The following is a 24815-nucleotide window of genomic DNA, read 5'->3' as shown; positions in this document are numbered from 1 at the left end:
TAATTATTTTAATAATTAAATGACAAAGTGTAGTCCTCACTCTCTGCGGGCGGAGGTTTTACCCGGATCATTTTAAGGGTAGGACAGACGACTTCCCGTATCTTCAGAATAAAAGCGCCTATACAAAGCAACCAAAAAGATATATAAACTTAATAAATCAAGTAATGAATAACTATCAGAAGTGGTTTATTAACATAACAAACAAGTACAAATATTACATTATCAACGGTTTGCTTACAATTTTTCATATAATCACATTTATTTATGAAATAAGGACACAAAGTGTAATTTTTGTGCTACAGTTTTTTTTTGTTAATAATTATTTAATCTTTTTTTTGGCATGCAATTCAATATTTTAGGCTGTAGCAAACCACAGAATAAATTACACAAATTCAACATGAAAAACAAAACATAACAAGAAACCACTTTGCTTTCTAGCATGTAAACATTCATTGGAAAATATCACACTTTGTTGCAGGCCTGTGAAAGAGAAGGGAGCAGGGCAAGAATGATCTGCCTATTATAATACTAACAACAACAATAAGTAAACAATTGCATGTATTTCTTTGGGCTCCAGCTTCATATTTTAGTAATCAGCTCTAGTCCTCTAGTAACAACACCATCAAAATATTTAGATGTCTTTCATGCCCTACCCCCTAAAACATGAACATTGATTCACATGTTAAGATTTCAAGGTAAGGAATCTGTAAAAACAAAATAATTGCTGCCATAAAATAGGGGGTTTCTCTCGTCCCCTCCGCCTCCACCTCCCTCCTCTCCTATGTGGTCGTGGGTCGTATCCAGCTGGCCGGGACCCACTGCGGGTCGTCCTGTGACTTCCTCACGGCCGTCAGCAGCTGGACGCAGGAGTCCTGCAGCTCCTCGTTGACGATCACGTGGTCGAAGAACTGCCAGAAGTGAGACTCGATCTTCCGGGCGGCTTCTTCCATTTCCTGGAAGTCTTCCTCCTGTTGGAGGAAACACAAGTATCTTTAATTGTAATGTTTTAAAAGCCATCATAACGCGCAAATAAGTAACAAAACTGCTCAGAAACTATAAATGTCTGCAACAATGTTGAATGTGAATAAAGGAGAATCATTAGAAGACTTCGTCAGGTCTTCCTGAAGTAAGAATCGCTGAGTCGTGACAGTAGAATGTCACAGAATCGGGACGGGGGGAACTTTACTTTGAAGGGTCGGTTGACGTAGTGGTTAGCAGTGATGAAGGAGTCCCGCCTGGTCTCCTTGAGGCGCTCCTGCGACGGCGGCTTCACGTAGACGATGTACGCCCTCAGCTCGTGGGTCCTCACGGCCTGAATGGCCTGGAGGAAGAGATGGAAACGTTCAAAGTAAAGCTTTTGTGTGCAGCACTGGTTGCTGGTATTTTGAAGAGGACGATGCTGCTCTTACATTTGCATCGATGTCCATGACACAGATCTTCCCGCTGTTTAAAACTTCCCTCACAGACTCGACGCTGGTGCCGTACAGATTCCCTTTGTGCTCCCCGTAATCCAGAAACCTGCACAATATCATCGCAAAGGAGCTACTGGCACTTGATGCTTTATGCACATTTCATAAATACAGTTTTTATAGCATCAGCAGAGTTGAGCTTTTACACCCATGACTCTTACTTTGAAATTTCTAATGTTGACATGAAGTGTTGCAGACAAAGAACAGCTCATAAATATGTATGATATTGTGTTATATTTAGTAAACGAGCATGAACTCTCTACTACATTCATTATTCACGGCGTCACAGCGGAGGCGTTGTACCTGTTGTTGTACACCATGTTGTCAAACACTTCTCTGCTGGTGAAGTAGTATTCTCTGCCAGACTCCTCGTATCCTTTGGGGGCTCTCGTGGTGTCTGGCGAAGGAAAACATGTCACTGAAACACCCTCACGCAGACTGACTCGTGTTTTTAGTGGAGTCTAAGTTGTGTGGATGAAATGATCGGTACGTACGAGGCACGGCGCCCTGGAAGATTTTGGGGTTCATGTCAATCAAGCGCCTCCGAAGTTCATTCACACCCACACCGGACGGGCCTGAGGAACACAAGTAAAACAGCTCATGATGATGCATTTAATGTGTTGTTAAGCTATAAGCTGCATCGTCCCCCATGGGAGCGTCGTAACCGTACCCAGGAGGGCGATGAGGCGCTGTGCGTCCTGCGGGTGGCGCTGGTAGCGCACCACCTCCTCGTAGGGGCTGTTCAGGCTGCTGGAGCAGCTGCTGGGGCAGCGGGCGTGGCAGGCCGGCTGGGTGGTGCTGTGGGAACGCCGCCGACACAAACGCAGGCTGCGCCTGAAGCCCGCTGAGAGGAACGTCAAAGTTAACACCTGAGAAATGATCCTGTGACGCGCGGAGTGAATGTGCAAACTGACGTACACGTGTGCAGATTTCAGAGACGTACCCAGGTAGATCCCGTCAGCGTTGCTGCAGAAGTCATCCTCCTCTGGGGGAAGACAAGCAGACGGATGAAGACAATACTAGAACATATTCTTCTAAAACGTCTTTTTATGACAATAAAAAGAAAATATTAAAATGGGTTTAAAAAATAAACTTATCCGTTTGACAAAATGTCCTTATTGTAATTATTCATCTGAATAAGTGTAAATATGTATAAAATATGACAGTAAATCAGTTAAAGCCTGATAATAGTTTGCTAATGTAATATGAACTCATCTGATATATACAAATATCTTCATTCTGACATAACTAAATCTTGATTCGAAAGGAAAAACATTTAAATGCATCCACTCAAGTGTGTTTTCTCTTCTCACACATGAAACTAGACACACGTGAGGTTCTCTCACCTTCTCTGAGCTCCTCTGACATTCAGTCAGACGGCCGGAGAGTTTGGAAAAGAAACAATCACAAATGTTTCAGACGGAGGACGAAGAGCCGCAGAGTCCCGACCAGGTGAAACCCACAAAGACTCATCTCTTACCTACCAGATTCAAATGCCTCCTCGTCTTCAGGCGTGAAACAACACACAAACAACAAATCAATCACAAAGCGCTAAAACACGGGCCGAGAGGTCGCATATCAAAGATTACATGGAGCTTTACCTGCTTCCAGACATTTCTCATCAATAGCCATCATGTCTTCCTCTGCGGGAGGAAACATGGACGTTATGTATCTGAAATACAACAAATGCATCACTTAGGTTCAGAGCGGCTGCGTGAGGTGTGATCCTTACCTTCCTCGACAGTGCTCACTTCAGGCAGAGCGGGGTGAAACACAACAAAACTCAAATGTGAAACCGGGCTGCGGAGATCGATTCTGAAAAGCGTGACAACGTTTTGAGTTGAAGGAAGTTAAAGGCGGACTCACAGGTCTGCATGCAGGCGTGTGGATGATAAGGCTGAGACCACCAGAACTCCCTCTGCTTCCTGATCGTGCAGTTTAAGTCACACGCAACACACCGACCACAACTTTAGCCATATTCAACATCACTCATCAGTGTGTGTCAGAAAATACAAAGAAAAGCATCAAAAAGTGCAAAAACTTAATTTAAAATGAGTAACTGAATCAATATGAAGCTCTTTTCCTCTCTAATAACACATCCCGGTGGACCAGAGCCCTCCTGACCGTTTCAGCAGGCTGGAGGACGGGATGAGGCCGGCGCAGGCCGTGTTGCTGGGCAGTTTCTTGGCCTGCCACCAGAGGGCGTCCGTCTGGTCCACGATCTCCAGCACGTCGCCTTTCCTGAAGCTCATCCCGGCGTCGGCGCAGGGGATGGCCGGGTCCTGCTGCGGGCTGTAGTCCACCATGGCCCGCACGTAGAGCTGCACAGAGAGGCGGGTCATGTCTGTGTGTGTGTGTGTGTGTGTGTGTGTTTGGAGAGGGTGATTTACCATCGTCTGGTTGTGGACCGGCCGTTCTGTGATGGGGATGACCTTAAACATGATGGTGCCCTGCGACCTGGCTTGCTGGTTGGTTGCAAGGAAACAAGATGGATTCATCAGGAGATGTTAATCCCTTCAACTTGATGAATTCTAACTCTTCAAATGCAAATATCTCTTCTTCTCCTCCCTGTATTTTAGTCGCCATGAAAGAAGGACGTACCACCACCTGGATGACCTGCTCAGGTTCCAACCCGTCCACCGGAAACCCATTAACCTCTATGATCCTGTCCCCTGCATGGAGCAGACCTACACACACACACGCACACACACACACACACACACACACACACACACACACACACGCACACACACACACACACACACACACACACGCACACACACACACACACACACACACACACACACGCACACACACACACAAATAAATGTAATTAAAGGAACAGTGAACTTAAAAGCGTTAACTTCAAACTGAGTTTCTTAATGTGTGAAAGTCACTAAAAGCTGGTTTATTTATTGCAAACGGTGTTTTACTTTACATTTCATATATAAAAGGTAAATTAGTTTAGAGTGTGCGTGTCTCTAATGCTTTACAGGACTCTGCGTATCACCAACACGTCATGAACGACACACTTCCACAGAGCCGTGCAGCGCGTTGAGGACAAGCCGCTCACCACTTCGATCAGCCAGCCCTCCGTGAATCACGCGAGCGATGAAGATCTCCCCCGAGATCTCGTTCCTCTTTATAGTCGCTCCCTGGAAGAGAGAAGATCCGAACAGAGAATGAACGAGAGCCGAGGATCAGATGAGGTCACACAGAGGACGAGGGATGGAGCGCCGTGGAAGACTGGAAGAGGAGGTGGGAGGGTTTAGTGAGCGTGACACAAAGGAACGCTGATGGAGGTCCAGAGTGAGGGTGAAATGGTCCACGACACCACGGAGGAGAAGGTTGAGAAATGCCACAAGAGGTAATGAACGTCAGCTACCGCCGTGTGCGCCTGCAGGTCGGCCCGCCCCGCGGAGACGGCTTGAAAGGACCCAAGGAGTCCACTCTTCTGGACGCTCCTCGGCGTCTCTCAGGTCGCCTTCTTCCTCCTCCTCTTCTTCTTCTTCTTCCGCTGCTTTGAGCGCGCTCCCCTCGCGGCGCGCGGCGTCTCCGGCAGGCCGTTGGTCAGGAGGCGCTCGGACGCCGGGAGCTCGGCGCGCTTCTTCTCCTTCTGCGGCGGCGACGGGGCACTCCTGCCTTTCAGGGCGGTTTGGGGCGACGCCCGGCAGGATGTGGACAGACGGCCGGTCCCCTGAGAGGTGGAGGTGGCGTCCTGGAAGCTGCCGAGGGAGCTGGAGGAGGAGGACGACGAGGAGGAGGAGGACGGCAGCGAGGGGAAGGAACACCCGGACTGGTGTGTGAGCGACGGGCGCTGCGGCCTCTTGGGCGCGCCGTCTCGCTCGCCGGCCCTCGGGGCGCCGACCTCGGGCGCTCCGGCCACGAGGAGCGTCTGCAGCCGGTCCACCACCTGAGTGAGCAGCGCCAAGGCCTGCGAGTTGTCCTGCACCGTCTCCGACATGCGCTCGGTCGCCGCCGCCATCTTCTCCCCGAGGAGCTTGATGTCCTTGGTGCTGCTCTCCATGGAGCAGGCCGCCAGCTGCACCGTGGTCCTCAGCTCGTCCAGGCTCTCCTGCTTGGCGAGCTCAACGGGCGGCAGGTCCACCAGGCGGCGCGGCCGCATGGGGCTCGGGGGCGCAGTGTGGACGAGAGGGCTTCGGCCGCGGAGCACCGGAGGCGCGAGGTAGTCGGCGTGGTAGTAGCGGGGCGCGGCGAGACACGGGGGGGACACCGTCCACCGGCGGGCCGAGGGGAGCCGGGCGCCGCAGGGGCGCCCCGCGTCCTCCTCGTCGCCGCTGTCCAACTCCTCCACGACGTCGTCTCCAACGAAAGAAACGGACGTTAATAATCCACGGGGGTGAGCTGCGATGAAGGATGGAGATGGAGGATGGAGGATGGCGGCGGCGGCGGGGGCTTTTCTTACCGAACACTACGGAGCTGTAGACCGACGGCGCCGGGCGCCGCGGGCTCTGCTCCCAGAGCAAACCGGCGTAGCAAACTCTACAGCGGCTCGCCGGGCAGTGACTCGCCGGCTTATAGCGAGGCGGAGGGAAACACAGCGGCTCGCTCGGCGGGTAGCTGCCCCGGCGGGCGCTGCACCACAGGGAGTCCACCGGGCTCCCGGCGGCGGGCCCCGGGCCCCTGTGGAGCCTCTGCTGGGTCAGGTGCCTCAGGGCGTCCCAGCGGCTGCGTAATCCTCCTCTGGAGCTTTTAGCGCCGACGCTCTGCCGGTCGCGGAGCTGTGAGACAACAGAGTCACTCAAAGGAGGAGGAGGAGGAGGCCCAGTGAGGGATGAAGGCTTCATCACTCTCACAATAACACACATCTGAAAAGACCCCAGAAGGACACACAGACATCTTGTCCGTGGTTTCTGCTGTTGGATCTGCAGCATCAACAGACAATTACCAAAATGAGAGATTATAATTCAAACATCTGGCTCTGCTGGATGCAGCTGTTTCATTTATATTTGGCAAAAAAAAAATCTCCACGAGCATCTGCTTCGACTCGGTCCGGTTCGTCTGCAGGAACGTATGCATGTTTACGGACAAATAACAACAAACACATTAAACCTTTCTAGATATTAATAACGGCTTAAAATCCGAAAATGTATTTTCATATTTACTGTCGGCGTGCAAAACCTTTTGAATCTTCTGCATCCGCCCAAATACACCCTCCAATCCTCACTTTACCCGTTCTAATGGCTGAAGATGGCCAGTTTATTAGGCACACGCAGCTGAAACTACAGCACTCAGCGTCACACATCTTTCCTTCGCGCGTGGCGGTTCCTCTGCAGCTCACCAGCGGCTGCTTGTTCTTCACCAGGCACACGGTCCTCGTGGCCTCCTCGTCGTCCGGCAGGTTGTCCGGCATCGGCGGCAGCACCGGCTCGTAGTCGCTCTGGGCCACCGTGTCGTGAGCGGAGAGCAGCGCCTGCAGAGCGGGAAGATCAAACGCAGTTCAGGTGAACTTTACCAGCTTCAAAAGTATTCATTTTAAAAAGTCATTTTAACCAGTTGATTTTCCAAACACTCACCTCTAGGTCTGACTGATCATTATGTTGATTTAACAAAATATAAAACGTCTAGGAACCCAAATTACAAGAAAAATACACATGCACCTATTAGAATGTGCACATCTTTAGTAATAATAGCAAATCAAGGTTATAAAATATGTTGTTTTACTATTTTTACACACAAATACAGAAGATAAAAGCAGGAAATTACAGTATAATACAGTCCAACTTGTTTTTGTTCCTTTTTTACAGCCGTGAATGAGCCTGTGGTTGTCTCAGCTCGTCGGTGTGTGACACAGCAATGAAGTTGTGTATCTCTGAACGTGTTACCTGCAGGTGCGGCTGCCTCAGGAGGCCGTACAGCTCTTTGGCGTCTTCAGAGCAGCTCGGCAACGCTCTGATGTCCACCAGCAACTACACAAACAAACCACACAGCCATTAAAGTATACAAAAAGACACATAAACGTAACACGAGGAACAAATTACACAAAAACAAATTGTTATTATAACACAATCTGAAACGTAACCTGAAGAGAAAGGCCGGACGCGTAGTCCAGAGCCGGCGCTGGAGAATCTCTCCGGTACCTTTGAAGACTCTCGTAAACCTGAAACAATGTGATCAAATGTTCAAATTTAGTTTTAAAGGTACAACTATACGGTAAAATACAGTCCGCTTTTTAATTAGTGATGCCCAAAATGTCCGTAAATGACTGATTTCCTAAATTTAAACAGTTTTCTGTGAGCACATCTTGTCCTTTTCAAAGAAAAAAGAGGAGATTTTAGCTCTAAAAAAATGTAATTTGGCTCAGTCGAGTCAAAAGTGACAGCTTTTCTCTTCGTCTCCTCCTTTCCTCTCAGTCTTCTGCCATCAAACACCTCCAGGTGAAGCCTGTGTGTTCACACCTTGAGCAGCGACTGCATCCAGGACGCGTTCAGCAGACTGTGGAGGATCTCGGCTCCGTCGATGTCCTGATTCACCGAGCGCCTCACCTCCTGGATCACGTCGCTCAGGATGTGACGCAGGCCTGCGACGCAGCAGAGGAGCACGCAGTGTGAACAGGAAGTTACGGTATTGAAACGCACAGGTGAGGTCTGTACTGACCGTGCTCTCCCAGTTCACAGTGAGGGTTCAACACCTGAGCCTCCACCGCCTGCCTCATGGCCACCGGACCCCCGAGCTCTGACCCCAACAGGGCGCTGACGGCTGGAAGGGACGAGGAAACACCTGGGAGAGTGAAGGAAACACCTGGGAGAGTGAAGGAAACACCTGGGAGAGTGAAGGAAACACATGCAAGAGTGAAGGGAACACAGCAACAGTGTCACCTGTTTGTATGATGATTCAACACAAACGCTTGATTCCTCTCTGAAAACTTGTTTCAGCGTCTAAAATGTGAGGATTTACTGTGCAAAATCTTTTTTGAGTGTGCACTATGTTCTGACAATAAATACATAAAACCTCTACAAGATAGGGCTGTAAAATGAGCTAATAATGCATGAAATCTATTTTTATCCACAGAAACCAACAGACTTGCAGAGAGGCTTGTGTGGCGGTCTCAGTGGTGTCAGTGGTGAGCGCGACTGGGGGTCAGGGGTTAATGGCTCACTGTACGGCAGCTCGTGAGGGCCGTGGTGATGTCAACACTGAGATGTGCAGACCCTAATCTCTGCTGGGGAACCACAGAGGAAACGCAAAGACCAGCAGCAAGAAAAATCTGTAACTCTTTCCTGAATAATTCAGCTGCGATGTAATTACAACCATCAATCCTACAATAACAAGGACAGACACCAGAGCGATAAACTCCTTAAATAAAACCTCTGTCTTTAATCATGACTGTAAATAAACTACAACCACCACAACACAGGAGCTCCTCAAGTGGTTCCTAGTCTAAGTTGGAGGATGATCCCTGTGGCCTTCCTTCAAGCCCTCTGCAGGAAAAGCATCTTACCGTTCTGTCTGAATCCTCGCGGAGCGTTTCTCCTGCAGCTCCTGCAGGGTTCAGCAGCAGCACCTGCAGGAAAACGTATATATATAGTGGGGGAAATATTCCCCGGAGACTAGCCGGAGCGCTGCACTTTCATCGAGCTGCAGGGAGCGAGAGAGGGAGAGAGAGAGAGGGCTGTAATCTCTCCCGATCCCACTTAATCCCGGGCAAGTGAGCCGCCCGCCTCTGGCCACCGGAAGCCGGTTCCTCCCTCACCGGCTGGCCGGCTGCTGCCAAATCTTCTTAGCTGTTAGCGGCACGCAGGAGGAGCCGACTCTGACAAAGAAGGAGACAATTTAGGTGACAAGGGAAAAGGCTTAAGAGCGATGGAGCCCGCTCAGCACTTTGTGCTCCCGGGTTAGAGAAACGCTTTTACTTCCTGGTACGGGACAAAAACCAGAGAGACGAGGAAATGAAGAGGTTATAACAAGACTTTAGCAGGGTTTAAACAATGTGCTGATCAGCTGGAGTCACATAAAACATATTGTGGTGTCTTTTCTCTGCCAGGAATGGGAATAATCTCCAGATTGGTAATCTTATTCCCAACACAATATTCCCTCCCACCATCTGAAAGGTCCTGAAATGCCTTATTGTACCCAAAACACTGGGATTATCTCTTTGAAAACACATCCTTGTTGGCTAATCTGACCTCGTAAAGAGCAGAAAAGCTTCCAGTTTTGTGTCCTTTAGTCCATGAAATGTAAGAAAAGATATTCAGCCGTCATATAAAACAGAGATCCTCATATTTAAGAAGCTGGAACTTTTGCATTAACGTTAATTTCTGCAGGAATCAAATCAAACTGTCGGAGCAGATGAGTTAGCGACGTCCATCAAATGAGTTTATTGCCGCCGGTTATTTAAAAGGAACAATACATACGACATGTAAAAGACACACAGGTGAGACTCATGTCAGCCAGCTGAAACACCAATAAACACCACCGCCCACTGACGTAAACAGTTGTGTGTGTGTGTGTGTGTGTGTTTCATAGTAAACAGTGTTGAGGGCGTGAACCCAACTCGAGCTTATGAACATTATCTTCAGTTTGCATTTAAAATATCACTTTGTGTGCAGCCGTCAACAAGAAATGTCTCGCTCTGTGTTTGTAGTTTGCTTTGAAAATCCTGCAGAGAACGTTTTCCTCCTTTGTGCGTCGCGTCCGTCACCAAGAAGATATCCTATGATAACTGTTTGCATCCTTACTGAGGTCATAACGACAGCAACGTTGAATTCTAATTCACCTAAATTTAGTCCCTCTTCTGATCCACTGGCTTTATTTATTGTTAAACCAACTGAGAAAACAAAAGCTATGATTTAAAAAAAGAAAAAACCTTCTGAATCCTCTCTTAAGCCCTTTATAAACTGACATGTGTGACGCAAATCTCAAATAATCAACGATGTCTGACAGTTAGTGCTGTAAATGGTTTAAAAAAAGAACAGTGCGCATCACCAGATGGCTGAGACTCAGCTCTCAGCGTCACATCTGCAGAGAAAACATCCCAAATGAAGCAACGCTTGACCTTCTGGCTGATTTTAAAGTGTAGTGAGACCTTCATGTGGAGGTGAGCTTCATGACTCCTCTCTCGCTCCGCCTGCATGCAATGAACACTGTTATTCACAACAATACAAAGACTACTTCAGCTCCCGAAAAACTCCGATCTGAAGGTGAAACCACGGTTAAAACCCAAGAGACACATGTTTACTGACGGCTGCAGTTCACAACATGACATACAACAACGTTCTCCACCTTTTTCTCCACCTTTGTCCAGGTAAATCTGTCCTTTTGGAAAGCTAGTCAGTGTTTGCCAGCGAACAGGAGAATAGAAGTGTAATTTAGAGTTATAACTAAGTCAGTTTACATTCATAATACAGTCTCAAACCGTGTGAACTAGAAAAGCTCATGGAAGCAGCTGTGAGGTGGGAATGTGATAAACCTGAACATAAATATATACTGCCGTCTCAGGTGACGGGGACGCTGGGTAATAAAAAGTTGGTCAATCTAATAAAGTGACGCGCTTTCATGAGATTATTTCCTGGTTGTGTCCGTTTCTTCATGTCAGGCGGAAACGACCCGAAACAGGATAAAAAAGGAAGGTTTTCTCGTCCAGAAAGTTGTTTTCCAGGCAGAACAACTGACTATTCTGCAGGAAGGAAAAGAGGTCTGTTGTCTCACAGCGTGAGCAGAAGAGCATGAACCTTGAATCTCCCGAGGAAGTCAGTCTTAAACCGGCCGGCGTGAAGAGGCTCATCTCTAGCAGTAAAACGGTATTCACATGTGTACTCTGAAGATCAGCGGGTAAGAGGCCGGTGGAGGTTCCTGCAGCAGATGGAGCCGCCAACAACCTGTTCAAGTGATCCTCTGCTTCCCATTGGCCGCTGCTCCCGCCCGTCATCCTGAAGCCCGGCGGATCCCGGCGCTCTGATTGGCTGTGGTAGCAGGAAGTGCCGCCGCGCTCAATTTAGGTGATCTTCTCATGCTGGATCTGGTAGTAACACGCCTGCAGGGTGGACACACACACGTAAAGAGCAGTGCATTGTGGGTTTAATGCTTTTCTACATGTACGCGGTACCTTCAGTGTGGTGAACATGATTCCATGCTCGCCGTGCTGCACGCAGGGGTCCATCAGGTCTTCAATCAGGCTGACCTCTGACCCCAAGTTCCTGATTCTGAGAACAACATATTTTCCAGACAATTTAAACAATCTGAAATGGTTTGCATTTGCATCAACAGCTTATGCTTTCATGCTAATATTCGGTCGGCTTCGTGGCTGACCGTGCGCGCAGCACCACGTAGAGGAAGACGGGGAAAAGGTCGTCCATGGACCACAGGAAGTCCTGCTTCAGCAGCGCCTGGACCTCCTGCGTGATCTCCTCGAACGTGAGCTGGATCACCTGCAGCTTGTCCGACGGGGTGAACGTCGTGCTGCGAACGAGACGACAGGACGCGTCGGGGAAAAAGGGAATGCAATGCAAATGCAATTACAAAAAGAGGCACAGGAAGCACTTCAGAGGAGCGGAGACGCACCTGATCTGTTGGAGCGTTTCCACTGCAGAGGCGAAGCAGGCGTCCTTAGTGCTGGAGAGGACCTGCAGAGAACGAGGGTCACGGAGTCAAGCGGACATGGACTGAAGCATTAGGACGAGTTCAGACAGCCGACGCCAACACACACGTGATGTTTGGGCTGCAGCTAACCATTCATCTATTTACAGACTAATCTGCATTATGTTCTGCAAAATTCATCGCTTATTATTACCAAAACCAACAATCCCAAACTGAAAATACCAGATTTTGTGTCTCAAGTAGAAGTAGAGTGAGAGTTCACACACCTGCTGCTTCTCCCCCAGGGCCGCCATGGAGATGTGAAAGGAAACAGGCCAAAACTTTCTGGAAGAGAAGAAGTAATTGTTGAGGCAAATGAAGACGCTCTCTGTTGCAGTGGCCCGTGTGTGTGTGTGTGTGTGTGTGTGTGTGTGTGTGTGTGTGTGTGTGTGTGTGTGTGTCGTACTGCTGGACGCCCAGGAAGGCGAGCAGCGCCAGGTCGGGCTGCTTGTTGAGGCGGAGGACGCACTCCCAGTAGATGTCGTCCTCCTTCTCCTTCTCCAGCGCGTACAGGGTGAAGAGCGGCGGGTAGAGGCGCGGCAGCAGCACGGGCAGCAGCAGCGCCGAGCTGCTCGCCACGCGGCTGAGGAAGACACACGGCGAGGATTTAACGCCAGCCGACAAAAGCGTCAAGAAGAAGGCGTGGCCTGGTCTTTACCCGGGTTTCGGGGAGTCCGGCGGGGCGTCGGTCGAGCGCGGCTCCTTCTCGTCCGGGAGGTCGGCGGGCGGCTCGGGGACAAGACCGCCCTCTTCTGGCAGGTCTGGGAACAGGAACCTGCAGAGCGTTCGAGAGCAAAAAAACTTTACAGCTGAACTATTGTAATTGGAAATGACGGCGCAGCGGCGTGCGGTACCTGACGATCTGGAAGATGCGGTTGAGGTAGGACTTGATCTCGTTGACCGCCTGCGGAAGCAGCCGGCGATTGGCTCCGACGCCCACGTAGGTCATCCTGTAGACCGCCACTAGGGTCTCCACCAGCCGACCCAGCGGGTGCAGCGGGGTGTCGCACGCCTGCAGGGAGCGCAGCGAGATTGTGTTCACGAGCCGAAAAACAATTCCAGTGTTCATTGCTTGCTTTCTCAGAAGAGAAAAATATATAATGTTATTGAGTCACGCAGCAGAAACAACTCGTAAAACATCCGTCAGCAGACTAATTTGGGAAAGTTGTTCTTGGTGGTGGAGGGAAGCAGACCACAAAGGCCTGGAGGGACATTTTAGGGAATAAAAATCTAAGAAACTTTGAGGCGGAAACCCGGCTTAATCTTATGAACAGAGAACTCCCAAATCACCTCTTTGTTCTGAGAACAAGATAAAACACTTACATGTCAAAAGGCATCCTCTTTATTTCTGATGAATCTTATTAAAAAAACTATTTGTGAAGTGCATTTCTCCAGAAACAGCTCTTCGCTGCACTCGCTCTCTGCAATGACTTCTCCAAAACGTTTTCATTGTTCACGCTTTACAGAGTTACAGGAAATGTTTGTTTCCCTGCTGGTCTCCAGCTGCTGCAGCGTGGAATCAGAGCGCTCGATGGCAGCGTTACGTTCACGCTCCCTGAACGAGCGCGCTGGAGGAGAGGAGCGCTCGTACCTTGGGCAGGTAGAGGCGGATGGCGTGGTATCGCTCCATGGTGATCGGGCCCACGTGCGTCGGGGCGACCTCCAGACTCTCCAGAGTCCTGCTGTGACTCAGAGACAACGTCTCCGGACTATGGAGGGGAAAAAAAACACCTCTTCTGTAAACAAGACACTAGAAATGTGTGAGAGTGTGTGTGTGTGTGTGTGTGTGTGTGTGTGTACCTGTCCTCGTTGGTGGCGAGCGCCGCGGCGATGTTCTCCCAGGCCTTGCGGTTCTCTCCTCGACCCGCCGCCTCGCAGCCCAGCTGACTCCAACACTCCTCGAACACCGCCTGCCACTTGTCCTCCGCGCACACACACAGACGGCCCAGCTTCCTGCACACACAGACACACACACACACCAACACACACCACAAAGGACGGGTAAGTTAACGCCAATAAAACCGGGTTTCTCTCTTCCATGCAGCGTGGAGGGCTCACACAGCGCGGGTCTTGTCCTTGTCGGAGTCGAACAGGTGAGGTTTGAAGTAGGAGCCCGTCACCTTGAGGCCGGAGCCCCACTCCCCGCTGAAGGAGCCCTCCAGGTAGTCGCCGTTCGCCATCGTAAGCGTTCCCTGAGGGAAGAGACGCCAATTTAACTACACCCACGAACATTGAAACGCTGATATTTCAGTGCATTTGTACATCTTGCTGACGCTTATCTTTCCAAAAGAAACATGTTATGCATCCCATCTCATTTTTTATGGAAGTCAGATTTTATTTGCCTCTTTAAATGTTGTAATTCTGGTTTTAATCATGCAAGGAACTTGAAAAGTGGCGTGTGAATGCAGATTATTATTATTTAAATTGCTATATCCGAATTTCTCCTCAATCAATACATCTGAAGAGCTTTAGAGACGTTGCACAAGCGGAGAATAAAACAGTACAAATGTAAGAAGTAAAGCAATTCCAGACTAATGCACAAGAGAAATAACATTAAAAAGCTACAAATACAACAAAATTGATTCAAAAATATTTTAAAAATAGCCTTAAAACATGGTAATAATTAAATGTATACTGTTGATAGACATTGTGTTAATTGGTCACCTTTCCATTGAGGGTCCAGTCGTCTGAGAACTCGCCCTCGTACGTGGTGTCGTCCTCCGACAGGAGGATCCCAGTGCCCTAAAAACACAATAATCTAGATTAATAATAATCTTAAACGGCGCTCCGGTTTTTTAAGAGCCTGGAGGTGAAGCTTCTCCACCGTTGAGCAGACCCAGAAAGAGTGGATATAACGTATGAAACAGCTCCTTTACGCATGGGAGCGACACTATAGAAGAGCTCACCGCCATCTTGTTATCTTTGAAGGCTCCTTCGTAATAAAGACCGAACTGCGTGACGACGACGCCGTTGCCCTGCCGCAGGTGATCCTGCCACATGCCCATGTACTTCTCCCCTCTGTGAGAAAGGAAGCGCACGGTGAGAAGCCCGCGGCGCCACGTACACGTAGCCGCTGGGTCAACGGGCGTACTTTGTGATGTCGTCGAAGACGCCGTAGCCGGTCTTCTTGTCCTGCAGCCACCGGCCGATGAAGACGCTGGGTGACGAGGTGTTGAGCTTGCCGCTGCGCAGAATGCCGTGGCCGTGCCGCATGCTGTCCTGGAACGAACCGTCGTACACCTCCCCGCTGGCGTACCTGCAGACGGAACGAGGGCGTGAAAATACACACTCGACTTTTAACTAATGTTACATGACTTGTACTTTTCCAGGCCTGGAAATAACATGTTTTAAATCCCATGACTTCTCCAGGTTCTCCATGAGCGTATAAAGCCCCTGACACACCCTCCTCACACACACCTGTATGTCCCGAGGCCGTGCATCTTGCCGTCTTTCCAGTAACCGAGATACTGATCGTTCTTGTTGAGCGTCTTATTGGGAGCCACAAATTCTCCAAATCTACACACAAACACACACGCGTGAAGGAGCATGAAGGCGCACTGAGGAAGCAGATCACGCGGCTGGTGAAGAGGCTCACGCTCACCCGTCCTCCAGCCCGTTCCTGAACGTCCCCGTGTAGATTCTCCCGTCCGGCCATTTCAACACACCGCTGGAGAAACAATGCCAATCATTACGACACGTGCATTATTTAAGTCCACCAGACGGGACAGGAAGTGTGCGTCCAACCTGCCGTCGGGCTTCCCGGCGAGCCAGCGTCCCTCGTACGTCGCCTCCTTCATCCGCCCGTCCTTATAGAAGGTGTACGAGGCCGTCCGGGAGACGGGCGGCTCCGGCTTCGGACCCGAGCCGCCGGACGCGGCGTCCTGTGGCGTCCCGCTCAGGGCCTGCTCCACCGCCTGGTTGATGGAGCGCAGCCACTTGGTCTGCGGACGGACACGAGCACACGATTCAAGAAGGACGCCACGCAATAAGAATCAAAGAAATGAATGTGCAGTTTATTGTTTTAGTTTATATTCATCAAAAGATGAACCTTCTCCATGGGAGACGAGGCCAGCAGCGTGAACGTCTCCTCTGGTGTGATCACCTTCAATCCATGTCTACAAACACACACACACACACACACAACAAACATACTATAATGTGTGAAAATCTGGTCGTGCATTTAAAAAAAAAGGTTTCTTCAATCCTAATGGTTGTTGTTTTTGCAGCATGACACGCGTGACGACGGACTCACGGGCACGAGGCGTCCTCTGGGATCGGCTCCCCCCACAGCGTGGCCAAGGGGAAGACGTGGTGGGTGGAGAACTGGAGGCACGGAGGATGAAGGAGGAGAAGAAAGAGGAGGAAGTTGAGTGTATTCACGTCTCTGACCTCTGAGACAGAAACTGGAGTCTAGTTGCTATCAACGCCCACAAGTAAAATCTTCTATCAACAAGTTGCTCATAGTTAGGAGGAACAATGTGAATAAGTGTTAAATGTTGAGACTTTAAGCTCTTCTACCTGAAGCATATTTAGTTTAGCTTCATCCCTATTTGGACAAACTTTTGTGCAGAATAAGGTACTATAAAAACAAGCTTGAAACAGGCTTTAATATCTTGTGACTGCACATTCAGGGACACTTTGAAGTCACTTGTGGACCTCAAGGACGCCGGGTTCAGACATGCGACACGACGTGTTCTTCACGTGTTGGGATGGAAGCATGCACTAAAAATGTGCAGGACGACCACAGGACAGAAACGCACATTTAGAAAGAGAACAGCTCAGAGGACGAGGAGACAAACAGGGAAGAGGGGGGAGGAAGTTGCTTTGGAGAAGTGAACCCGGAAACTGTTGTCGTGAAAGTCCACGTGATCCAACAGTCAGAACCGAGGCCTCAACGGGAAACAAGCGCTCCTTGGTTACGTTTCGACGGGTTTACGCAGAGCTGGATTGGTCGCAGTGGACTCGAACCCGCTGAGCCGTGGTTACAGCGCGTTCATCCTCCCATGCAGCCCCCTCGCGTGCAGCGCAGGCGGAGGGCGGAGGCGGAGGAGGGGGGTGGAGGGTGGAGGGTGGAGGCGTCACACATTCACGCCGAGGCTTCAACATTATTTCTGTGCAAAAAGCCGGGAATCTGACGTAAACTCGATTATTATGATTTTAGAATGAATGCGATGAAGTGTCCGTCATGTCGAGGATTAGCCGAAGCCCTCCACACACACACAAACACACACACACACACACACACAGAAGGTGAGTACAGGGGAGGACAGGTAGCGGTGCTGACAGTTGCTTGTGGCTGCATACTTACAAGGTTTTTACAAGGCGCCACGCCCTGACAGCACGGAGGCAAGCACATACAGACGCTTGAAACACAGCAAGTCATAGCGTCTGCAACATGGACGCTTTAAAAAGAGTGATAGCACGAGATGAAAAGAGTGCACGTGTGTGTGAGTGTGTGTGTGGAGGGAGCTGACCTGCGCGTGAACCAAAGCGTCGTTAAAAACGATGAACCAGTTGACGGAGAACCTGCCGGCGTTCTGCAGCGTCAGAGCTTTGTTGCTGCTCTCGCAGATCAGCCGGCGGTGAGGCTTCCTCAGAGAGTCCTGACGACAGACAACGACACCGTTCAGCCGGACGTGAAGGACACACACGCACGCACGCACGCACGCACGCACGCACACGCGGCGAGTTTACCGTCATTTTTCCGGGGAAGCTCTTCCAGAAGTTGAAGGTGTAGTCGCCGTCCTTCTTCTTTCTCTTCAGCTGGAGGGCCAACGCTTCGAACTTGGAGCAGCTGTCCTGCAGCTTCTGGTAGTCGTTGGAGCACTGAAGACACACAGACACATCCTCAACGTGGCACATGTTCACGTGCTAAATAAAAATAAAAAAAACTGCATAATACTCAAGATGAAAGACACCAATCGTGCAAGAATATAAAAGAATATAAAGTTCTCCCTGACAGGATGAAGCAGAATCTAAACCCTCGCTGCACTTCTCACCCACCACTTCGAAGCAGGTGGCCAGTTTGAGCAGCAGCCGGCCGTACTCGTGGAGGTGGCGGGTCGGGAGGTAGAAGAGCGCCACCAGGAGGTCGGCCGCGGCGGCGCTCTCCTCGCTGCACTCCGACAGCCTCTTCAGCAGCTCGGGACTCTTCCCCAAGAAATCGCTTCAAAGAGAAGAAAGTTATTTCGCAGGTTGTCAGCAGTCAGAGTAAAGCGTCACGGCAGCTTCGCAAAGCTGTAGTTTCAGGATGAAAAGGTGTGTGTGTGTGTGTGTGTGTGTGTGTGTGTGTGTGTGTGTGCTCACAGTGAGGGTTTGGTCAGAGTGTGGAAGCCTCCCATCACCTGGAAGTTGCCCACAGCGCTGCAGTACCTTTGGATGAGAAAGACAAGCGTCAGAAATCACCATATCTAATCCCTCGTTGTCCAGAACCAGTGATCACATACTCGCTGTAGGAGTCGAGGAAGAGGCCGGCGTGGTCCAGGATGAGCAGACTGTTGACGTCGCGGACGCGGCGCAGGTTGGCGGTGAGGCTGGCGGCGTGCTGCCCCGTCAGGTGACACAAGAGGCTGAAGCGGCCGACCAGAGCATGCAGGAGCCCCGTGGCCGTCGGGCCGAGGACCGAACTCAGAGCCTCTGGAGGAAAGACGGCGAGCAAACGGAAACGTTTCAGCCAAAGCAAAACTAAAAAGGCGGAAAAAATACGATTTCTCTGATGTGAATCTTACCCATCTCCAGCAGGGGGCGTATGATCTGCGTCTTGATGTTGCACAGCTTGCAGTAGAACTTCCTCTCGGCGGACGCCAGCTCGTGGAGGCTGGCGATGAAGCCCATCACGTTCATGTCCGAGAGCGCCACGCAGCGCCGGCCGCCCGCGAACACGTTGCTCACGTAACCGAGCTGGAAGACCAAGAGATGAGAAGGATTTACACACCAGCAACTAATACAAGTTGACAGAAATGTGGCTATGACAGCTCGCAGTTGCTTTGCACTCACGTCCATGCAGAAAGGCAGCAGCACAGGCTGCTGGGTGTAGCTCCCGGCCCGCTGCTCCTCCTCCTCCTCCTTCTCCTCCTCCTTCTCCTCCTCCCCTTCTTCCTGCTCCTTGCGGCTCTCCTCAGCCTCCTCCTTCACCTGCTGCCCGCTGTAGTAAATGATGGGCCGGAAGCAGTCTCCGTCTGCGAGCAGGAGGGTGTGTCTCTCCCCGGCGCTGATGTCCCAGACCCGGATGCCCTCGGACAGCTGTGAGGGGAAGCAGAGAGGAAGATGAGCCACACGGCTTCCTGTTCGCTGTGTTTGCGCGGTGCAGGTGGGGGCGTCCCTCACCTTTGCGAGGCGGGGGACCGTGCTAGGTGACTCCATGTGGCCGAGCTGACCGAAGCTGTTACTTCCCCAAGAAAACACCTGAGAGAGGGGTTTGGTGAATACACACATGGACGGAAAAGTAAACAAACAAGCACTTTCCTCTGAGGTCTTGTCAGGTGTTTACGGGTCTGACTCACCTGAGACTGAGCAGTCAGAGCGAGGGAGTGATGAGCGCCGGCCGCCACGCGAACCACCTCCTTACTGTTCAGACTCTTGATGCACAGCGGCTGCAACCTGCAGACCGACACACACCAGACCAATGTCATCGTTGCATTGGATTGATTCACAAGACGCAAGTTTTAGGACAATTATAAGACAATTCTTATCTGGACATAAAGTATTAAAACGTGTTTAGCAGAAGAGACGAGCTACAGAAATGTAATTTTTAGGTGGTTTATTGATGAGGGCAATCTTCAAAAACAGCCAAAACTGTAATATTTAGGATTTAAAACTATTTTAACAACGCATTTTGAATTGACAAAGATTTTTTTGCTTTCTGTCTTATTTTTTTCTGTTTTCCTTTCAGAGCCGAAGACACGTCCTCCCACCTGGCCAGACCGTCTCCGTGTCCCAGCTGCCCCAGCTCGCCGTGGCCCCAGCTCCACACCTCCGTCTGCAGCGTGGGAAACACTTCCTGGGCCTCGGGCACCGCCCCGCCCAGCGGCGTGAGGGCGACGGCGCGCATCCTCGGGCGGCAGGCTTTCCTCAGCAGCCGCGGGGACACTGTGAGGGAGGAGACACACACCACAAAATGCCTTTTGTATTTCAGGTGCAAAGTGGAGCAGAAGAAATCAATGTGCATCATCAAGACAGGTAATGCACCGGCCAAGTCGTGTCAAACACAAGCCGTCACACAACAAACACACAATGGGAAGATGCCTGCAGGCCGCAGCAGAACAAACAGCTGAAGATGAAGAATTGCAGTAGAGTCAGGAAGTAGATTTTGCTTCCCACAGTTTAGACTAATTCAAAATGTCTTCTTTAGGAGTTTTTTTACTTTAAATATTACCTTACAATGTATTTTCTGAAACTTACAACGGACCTAATCTGCATTGCAGAGTAACTATAAACACAATCTTTTAGACTTGAAGGTTTTCTGGACTCGTTTACTGAACGTTGAATGTTAAACGTGAGGTTCATAAAACCAACAGATGATGAAATCCACAGTAAATACGAGGAAACAGAGATATGATGAACGTTAAGGGGGAAAGTCCATCCATCTATCTGTATTCTCTACCCGTTCATTCCTGTTCGGGGTCACGCAGACGCCGTCCCATAATGCACTCTCCTAAATTACACCTTTTCATTCTGCTCCATTAAATCTGTTAAATCCCTCCAAAGTGTTCTTGGTCACTCAGCATCGAGTCGCGTTGGAGGCTTAATGTCAATCTGCATTCCTCTGCGTTTGTAAGTGCACAAAGGCGACATTCAGACGGGCTCACCTCGCTCACACGGACCCACAAATGCACTAACAGACACGCACATTGAGTCATGGGGTTGAAAATTTGCTGTTTTTATGATGGAAATTATCACAGGAGCAACTTTTAAAAGATGACAACGCTGTGATTTCCTTTGGGAGTGTTTTAAAAATAGCATTTTCTCCAGCGCGTCACAAGTTACAACTCAATATACAAATAGCCACATCAAAAAGTGTCCTAAATAAAAAATTAAATACAGAAAGCCTTTAAATTCCACCGACTGTCGACACACACAGAGTAGAAAAGACTTAAAAAGGTGCGACAATGAGAACGAGCCATCGACGTGAACACAAGCTGCACGTGCGTAAGAAGTACTTACGCATCAGGTGATAGGAGGTGGATAAGAGGTGAACAGCGTATCTACCCTGAGAGAGGAGTCCTGGCAGCGAGAGGCGGCGCCGCAGACCCTCCGCCTCCTCCTCGCGGATGTCCCCGGTGCTGGAGCTCTTCTTGGCCTGCATGGATTCCTCCAGGCGGACGCGCTCCGCCGTGTTGTCGCCCGCGACGCCCGCCGGCCCGCCCGCCCGCGCCACGCCCGAGGGCAGGTAGGTCATCATCTTTTTGAGCGACAAGGCCTCGTAGGTGGAGGCGACCCGTTCGCCCACTGCGGAGGCGCAGGAGGCCATCAGGCTGTTGAGGGTGGCGCTGGGAGAAGAGGAGGGCTGGAAGACGCAAAATATAAAAGAAAATCATGTTATCATAAGTGGCAGTGTTCCTAAATGTTAAATATTGCCTGGAACAGGTGTGAAGTCTGTGTATCTACAGGTCATCTAAATCCCTTCTGGTATTTCATGTTTCCATTTCACGCTGTCCTTACTCCAACCCACCAGCAGAGCGTGCGTTCCTCCAGCGGCCGCCTTCGCCATCTGCTCCGCCTCCGACAGTTTCTTCAGATAGTCTTTGACGGCCTGCTCGTCCGGATAGGGTGAACTCTTGACCCCGAGAACGACGATGCCGCCTGCGGACTGAGCCGGGGGCGCGGAGTCTGAGGCCATTGTCGTCGCTCCGTTAGCAAAGGCCGAAGAATCCTCTCTCTCCGAGTCCTGAGTGGGGTCGGGCCCTTTAGTAGGGGCCGGGGAGTTAGAGGTGGAGGTGTAGGAGGGGAAGACCGGCTCCGATGGAGACGTTTTGAGCCCCAGGGTCGAAGCGGGTGCCTCCAGCCCGCCCTCGTCCTCGGTCAGCTCCACGCCGAGCGGGCAGTAGTGACCGTCGGAGATGATGACGTGGTCCTCTTTGTCCGTCATCGTGTACAGCAGCTGGTTGCACTGCCTGCATTTGTCCACCGGGGGCCGGTGGACGTCCTGAGGGCCCAAGCAGCGCACCAGAGCCAAGCTGTGCGAGGCCCCGCAGGCCACCTGCAACACATACCTGCCCGCCAAGTGCTCGACCTTCTGTGGTTTCCAGACGGGGAAGGCGGCGACGTTGAGGCCGAGCTGAGAGCCGCTGCCCCACGCCCACACCTCCCGCTGGGCCGACAGCGCCAGCGTGTGCTGCCCCCCGCAGGCCAGCTCCAGCGCCGGGACGGTCTGCGGCGGGGTCGTGTCGGCGTCCACCAGAGCGACCGGGGTCGGGTTGGGGACGGTGCTGAGGCCCGACAGGCCGCACTGCCCCGAGGCGTTGTCCCCCCACATGTGGACTCCGCCGTCCTCCGTCACGGCCCCGCTGTGGAAGCTTCCCGCCGCGACCGAGACCACCCGCTGGCCGCTGAGCGCGCTCTCCAGCGTGGGTTTCGCCGGCTCGGGCACTTGGCCCTGCTTCCATGTCAACTCCCCAAAACTGTACACCTGCCCTCCTGAACCGGGAGCATCAAAAGCAGAAAGATCAAGGATTTTCACGTAAAAAAGGTAAATATTTAGATCTAAAACATCGAAGTGACTATGTATTGATTATATTCCCTACTTCCCCAGTTCTCTCCCTCATTTTCTGTCAACTTTCTACAGTCTGTTTGTGACCGAGGTTGAAAAATAAACCCCAAAACAAGTTACCTTCCACCAGCAGGACGCCATGCCGCGTGCCCAGTGCGACCTGCAGGACAGGCCCGGGCAGGAGCAGCCGCTCTGGGGTGACACTGTAGGCGTAGCCCTTCCAGGTGTGGAGCAGGCCTCGCTCGCCACCTTCGCCTTCATCCCGAGAGCTGAGAGATCAATCGATTGATCAGAAACACGACGAGTAGAAAAGGTTGAATCACATGACAACTAACTGTGACCTTAAGTTAACCAGCAGGTATTTTCTCACTGTCATCTTTTGTAAAGTGATATTTAACGTGAAAAAAGTACAGACGACTCTTCCTTCATCACTCCTGCTGGAGGAAGAAGAAGACGGAGATTTAAGGAGGACATGAGAGAAAGTGATGACTTTTTGTCCATTCGTTCAGCAGCATTACATCTGAACAGCAGCTGTTTTGTGGGTGAAAGAAGAAGTGAACTCCTTCTGGAGACGGTTTTTAATCACATGGTGGCCACATCCAGCCTGCAGGCTAGAAACAGAAAATGCAAAAGCAAAATTGAGCATAAACAGAAAGACTTTGGTTACCTCTTCCTCTCCATCAGGGTCTCTATGTCTCCATCTCTGCTTCTGTCAAAGAAAACACACCTCATTAGAAACAGTCCTGACAGTTTAATGTGAATTTTAGAGGAAAAACCTCACACAACTATAAAAAATAAGGCAACTCTCAAAATGAAAGTAGTTCATTTTCATCTGTATTAAAATACTGTACTTCTGAAATTCAGAAAAACTCCTCAAAAAGCACTATTAAGTACCTGCGAACCGCTGACAGGTGTTACCAGCCGCCAACAGCCGTTAACCTTATAGCTAGGTAACCGTTAATCATCCCAGCTAACGTTAGCTAGCTCATAAGCTCGTTAGCTGAAACTACAGGTGTCTCTTCTCTATTTTATTAATAGATTACAAAAACACCGTCTTTCTTACCTGTTGGTCTCACGCCACCCTCCTTGTTGTGCTCACTCACAGAGGTAAAGAAGACAAACGTTTCGTGTAGTTTAGCGGCTAAAAGCCTCCTGGTTGTTGTTCATCTCTTATGTTGACACACACTGGCGCCGCTGAGGTCAAAGATCGTCTATACAGAGCAGAATGATCGTTCGGCAGCGAGACAGAAAAGGCGGATTCTAGCCGTTCCCCGAAAAGAGCAGCAGAGTGGGAGGTCTGAATATTTCCGTCCTCTTGGAAAGTGTTCTTCTTCTACTGCCGTCGCTTCAAAACTGATTTACTCAACAGCGTCACCTGGTGACATTACATCAGTACTGCATACAGTTAAAAATAGATGAAACTAATTAGTTTTGAACATGTAACACTTAACATAAACAAAAAAATCCAAATAATTTAATAAATGTCAAGTTATCAAGAAAATCATGTTTACATCGTCCTACCTATCTAAATAAATGTAACTAATTGATGAATTAGATCACTATAAATAACCACCATTGATGTGTAATTTACGTTCTTCAAGAAAAGCATCACAACGTTTACTCAGAGTACACCTTAACTGGCTTACATTGGACATTTTTACACTTTCACTTGATTAAAATATTTTTAAAACAACATTACTTTGACTTTACTGCTATAGTGAAGTATTCTTTCTGTCCCTGATTAAGTGGAGTTGTATTGTGTGTTTTTACCAGGTGGTGCAGAACATTGGGTCCACCAAGTGGTGCAAATAGAGCACTGCAGGTGGTTGCGACAGTCACCTAAAAATAATATGTAATGTATTAGTTGTTCTGCAAAGCATCCAACTGACTCTTTACAACAAATGTAGAAAAGTAGAAGTATAAAGCAGCATAACAGGAAAATACTCAAGTAAAATATAGTATGTTAAGCATAAATACAAAATATATGCTACCAAATGTCCTCTTATATTGTTATATTTAAAGTTTTTAAGGCATAACACATA

At 50.0% G+C, this 24815-nt stretch overlaps 2 protein-coding genes across 5 annotated transcripts; both read right to left on the bottom strand.

Annotated features, from left to right (window-relative positions):
* Positions 1-238: 238 nt before the first annotated feature.
* mpp4b (MAGUK p55 scaffold protein 4b) lies at positions 239-11420 on the bottom strand. Its single transcript, XM_068590304.1, has 23 exons — positions 11309-11420; positions 8932-8994; positions 8088-8252; positions 7889-8010; positions 7513-7590; positions 7316-7399; positions 6772-6903; positions 4543-4624; positions 4071-4156; positions 3860-3934; positions 3594-3790; positions 3336-3394; positions 3202-3219; positions 3071-3112; positions 2954-2974; positions 2816-2830; positions 2413-2454; positions 2140-2313; positions 1964-2044; positions 1773-1866; positions 1410-1518; positions 1187-1321; positions 239-968 (listed from the first exon to the last, which is right to left on the bottom strand). The coding sequence occupies exons 3-23, from the start codon at positions 8143-8145 to the stop codon at positions 780-782; spliced, it is 1893 nt and encodes a 630-aa protein (XP_068446405.1). The 5' UTR covers positions 8146-8252; positions 8932-8994; positions 11309-11420; the 3' UTR covers positions 239-779.
* Positions 9781-23973, bottom strand: als2b (alsin Rho guanine nucleotide exchange factor ALS2 b). 4 transcript variants are annotated; one of them, XM_068590300.1, is made up of 35 exons: positions 23837-23973; positions 23441-23482; positions 22894-23042; positions 21736-22700; positions 21228-21570; positions 19979-20153; positions 19568-19664; positions 19392-19469; positions 19062-19307; positions 18794-18965; positions 18512-18701; positions 18372-18437; positions 18069-18231; positions 17760-17891; positions 17540-17668; positions 17374-17397; positions 16318-16388; positions 16114-16180; positions 15810-16006; positions 15667-15732; positions 15483-15581; positions 15157-15321; positions 14972-15083; positions 14730-14807; positions 14124-14257; positions 13866-14018; positions 13657-13774; positions 12920-13077; positions 12724-12840; positions 12472-12648; positions 12293-12350; positions 11991-12052; positions 11739-11888; positions 11536-11632; positions 9781-11463 (listed from the first exon to the last, which is right to left on the bottom strand). In XM_068590300.1, the coding sequence occupies exons 2-35, from the start codon at positions 23452-23454 to the stop codon at positions 11425-11427; spliced, it is 5061 nt and encodes a 1686-aa protein (XP_068446401.1). In that variant the 5' UTR covers positions 23455-23482; positions 23837-23973; the 3' UTR covers positions 9781-11424. The 4 variants fall into 4 exon arrangements, with proteins under 4 accessions (XP_068446401.1, XP_068446403.1, XP_068446402.1 ...); XM_068590302.1 differs by having other exon boundaries at positions 21273-21570; XM_068590301.1 differs by lacking the exon at positions 17374-17397.
* Between the last annotated feature and the right edge of the window lie 842 nt (positions 23974-24815).

The sequence above is a fragment of the Clinocottus analis genome, unplaced genomic scaffold (genome assembly GCF_023055335.1).
Source record: "Clinocottus analis isolate CAN_PGR_092001 unplaced genomic scaffold, fCliAna1.0.p SCAF_24, whole genome shotgun sequence".
In the NCBI taxonomy this organism is placed as follows: Eukaryota; Metazoa; Chordata; class Actinopteri; order Perciformes; family Cottidae; genus Clinocottus; species Clinocottus analis.
The sequence above is the reverse complement of the archived record's forward strand: the minus strand, read 5'-3'. Positions and strand labels throughout refer to the sequence as shown.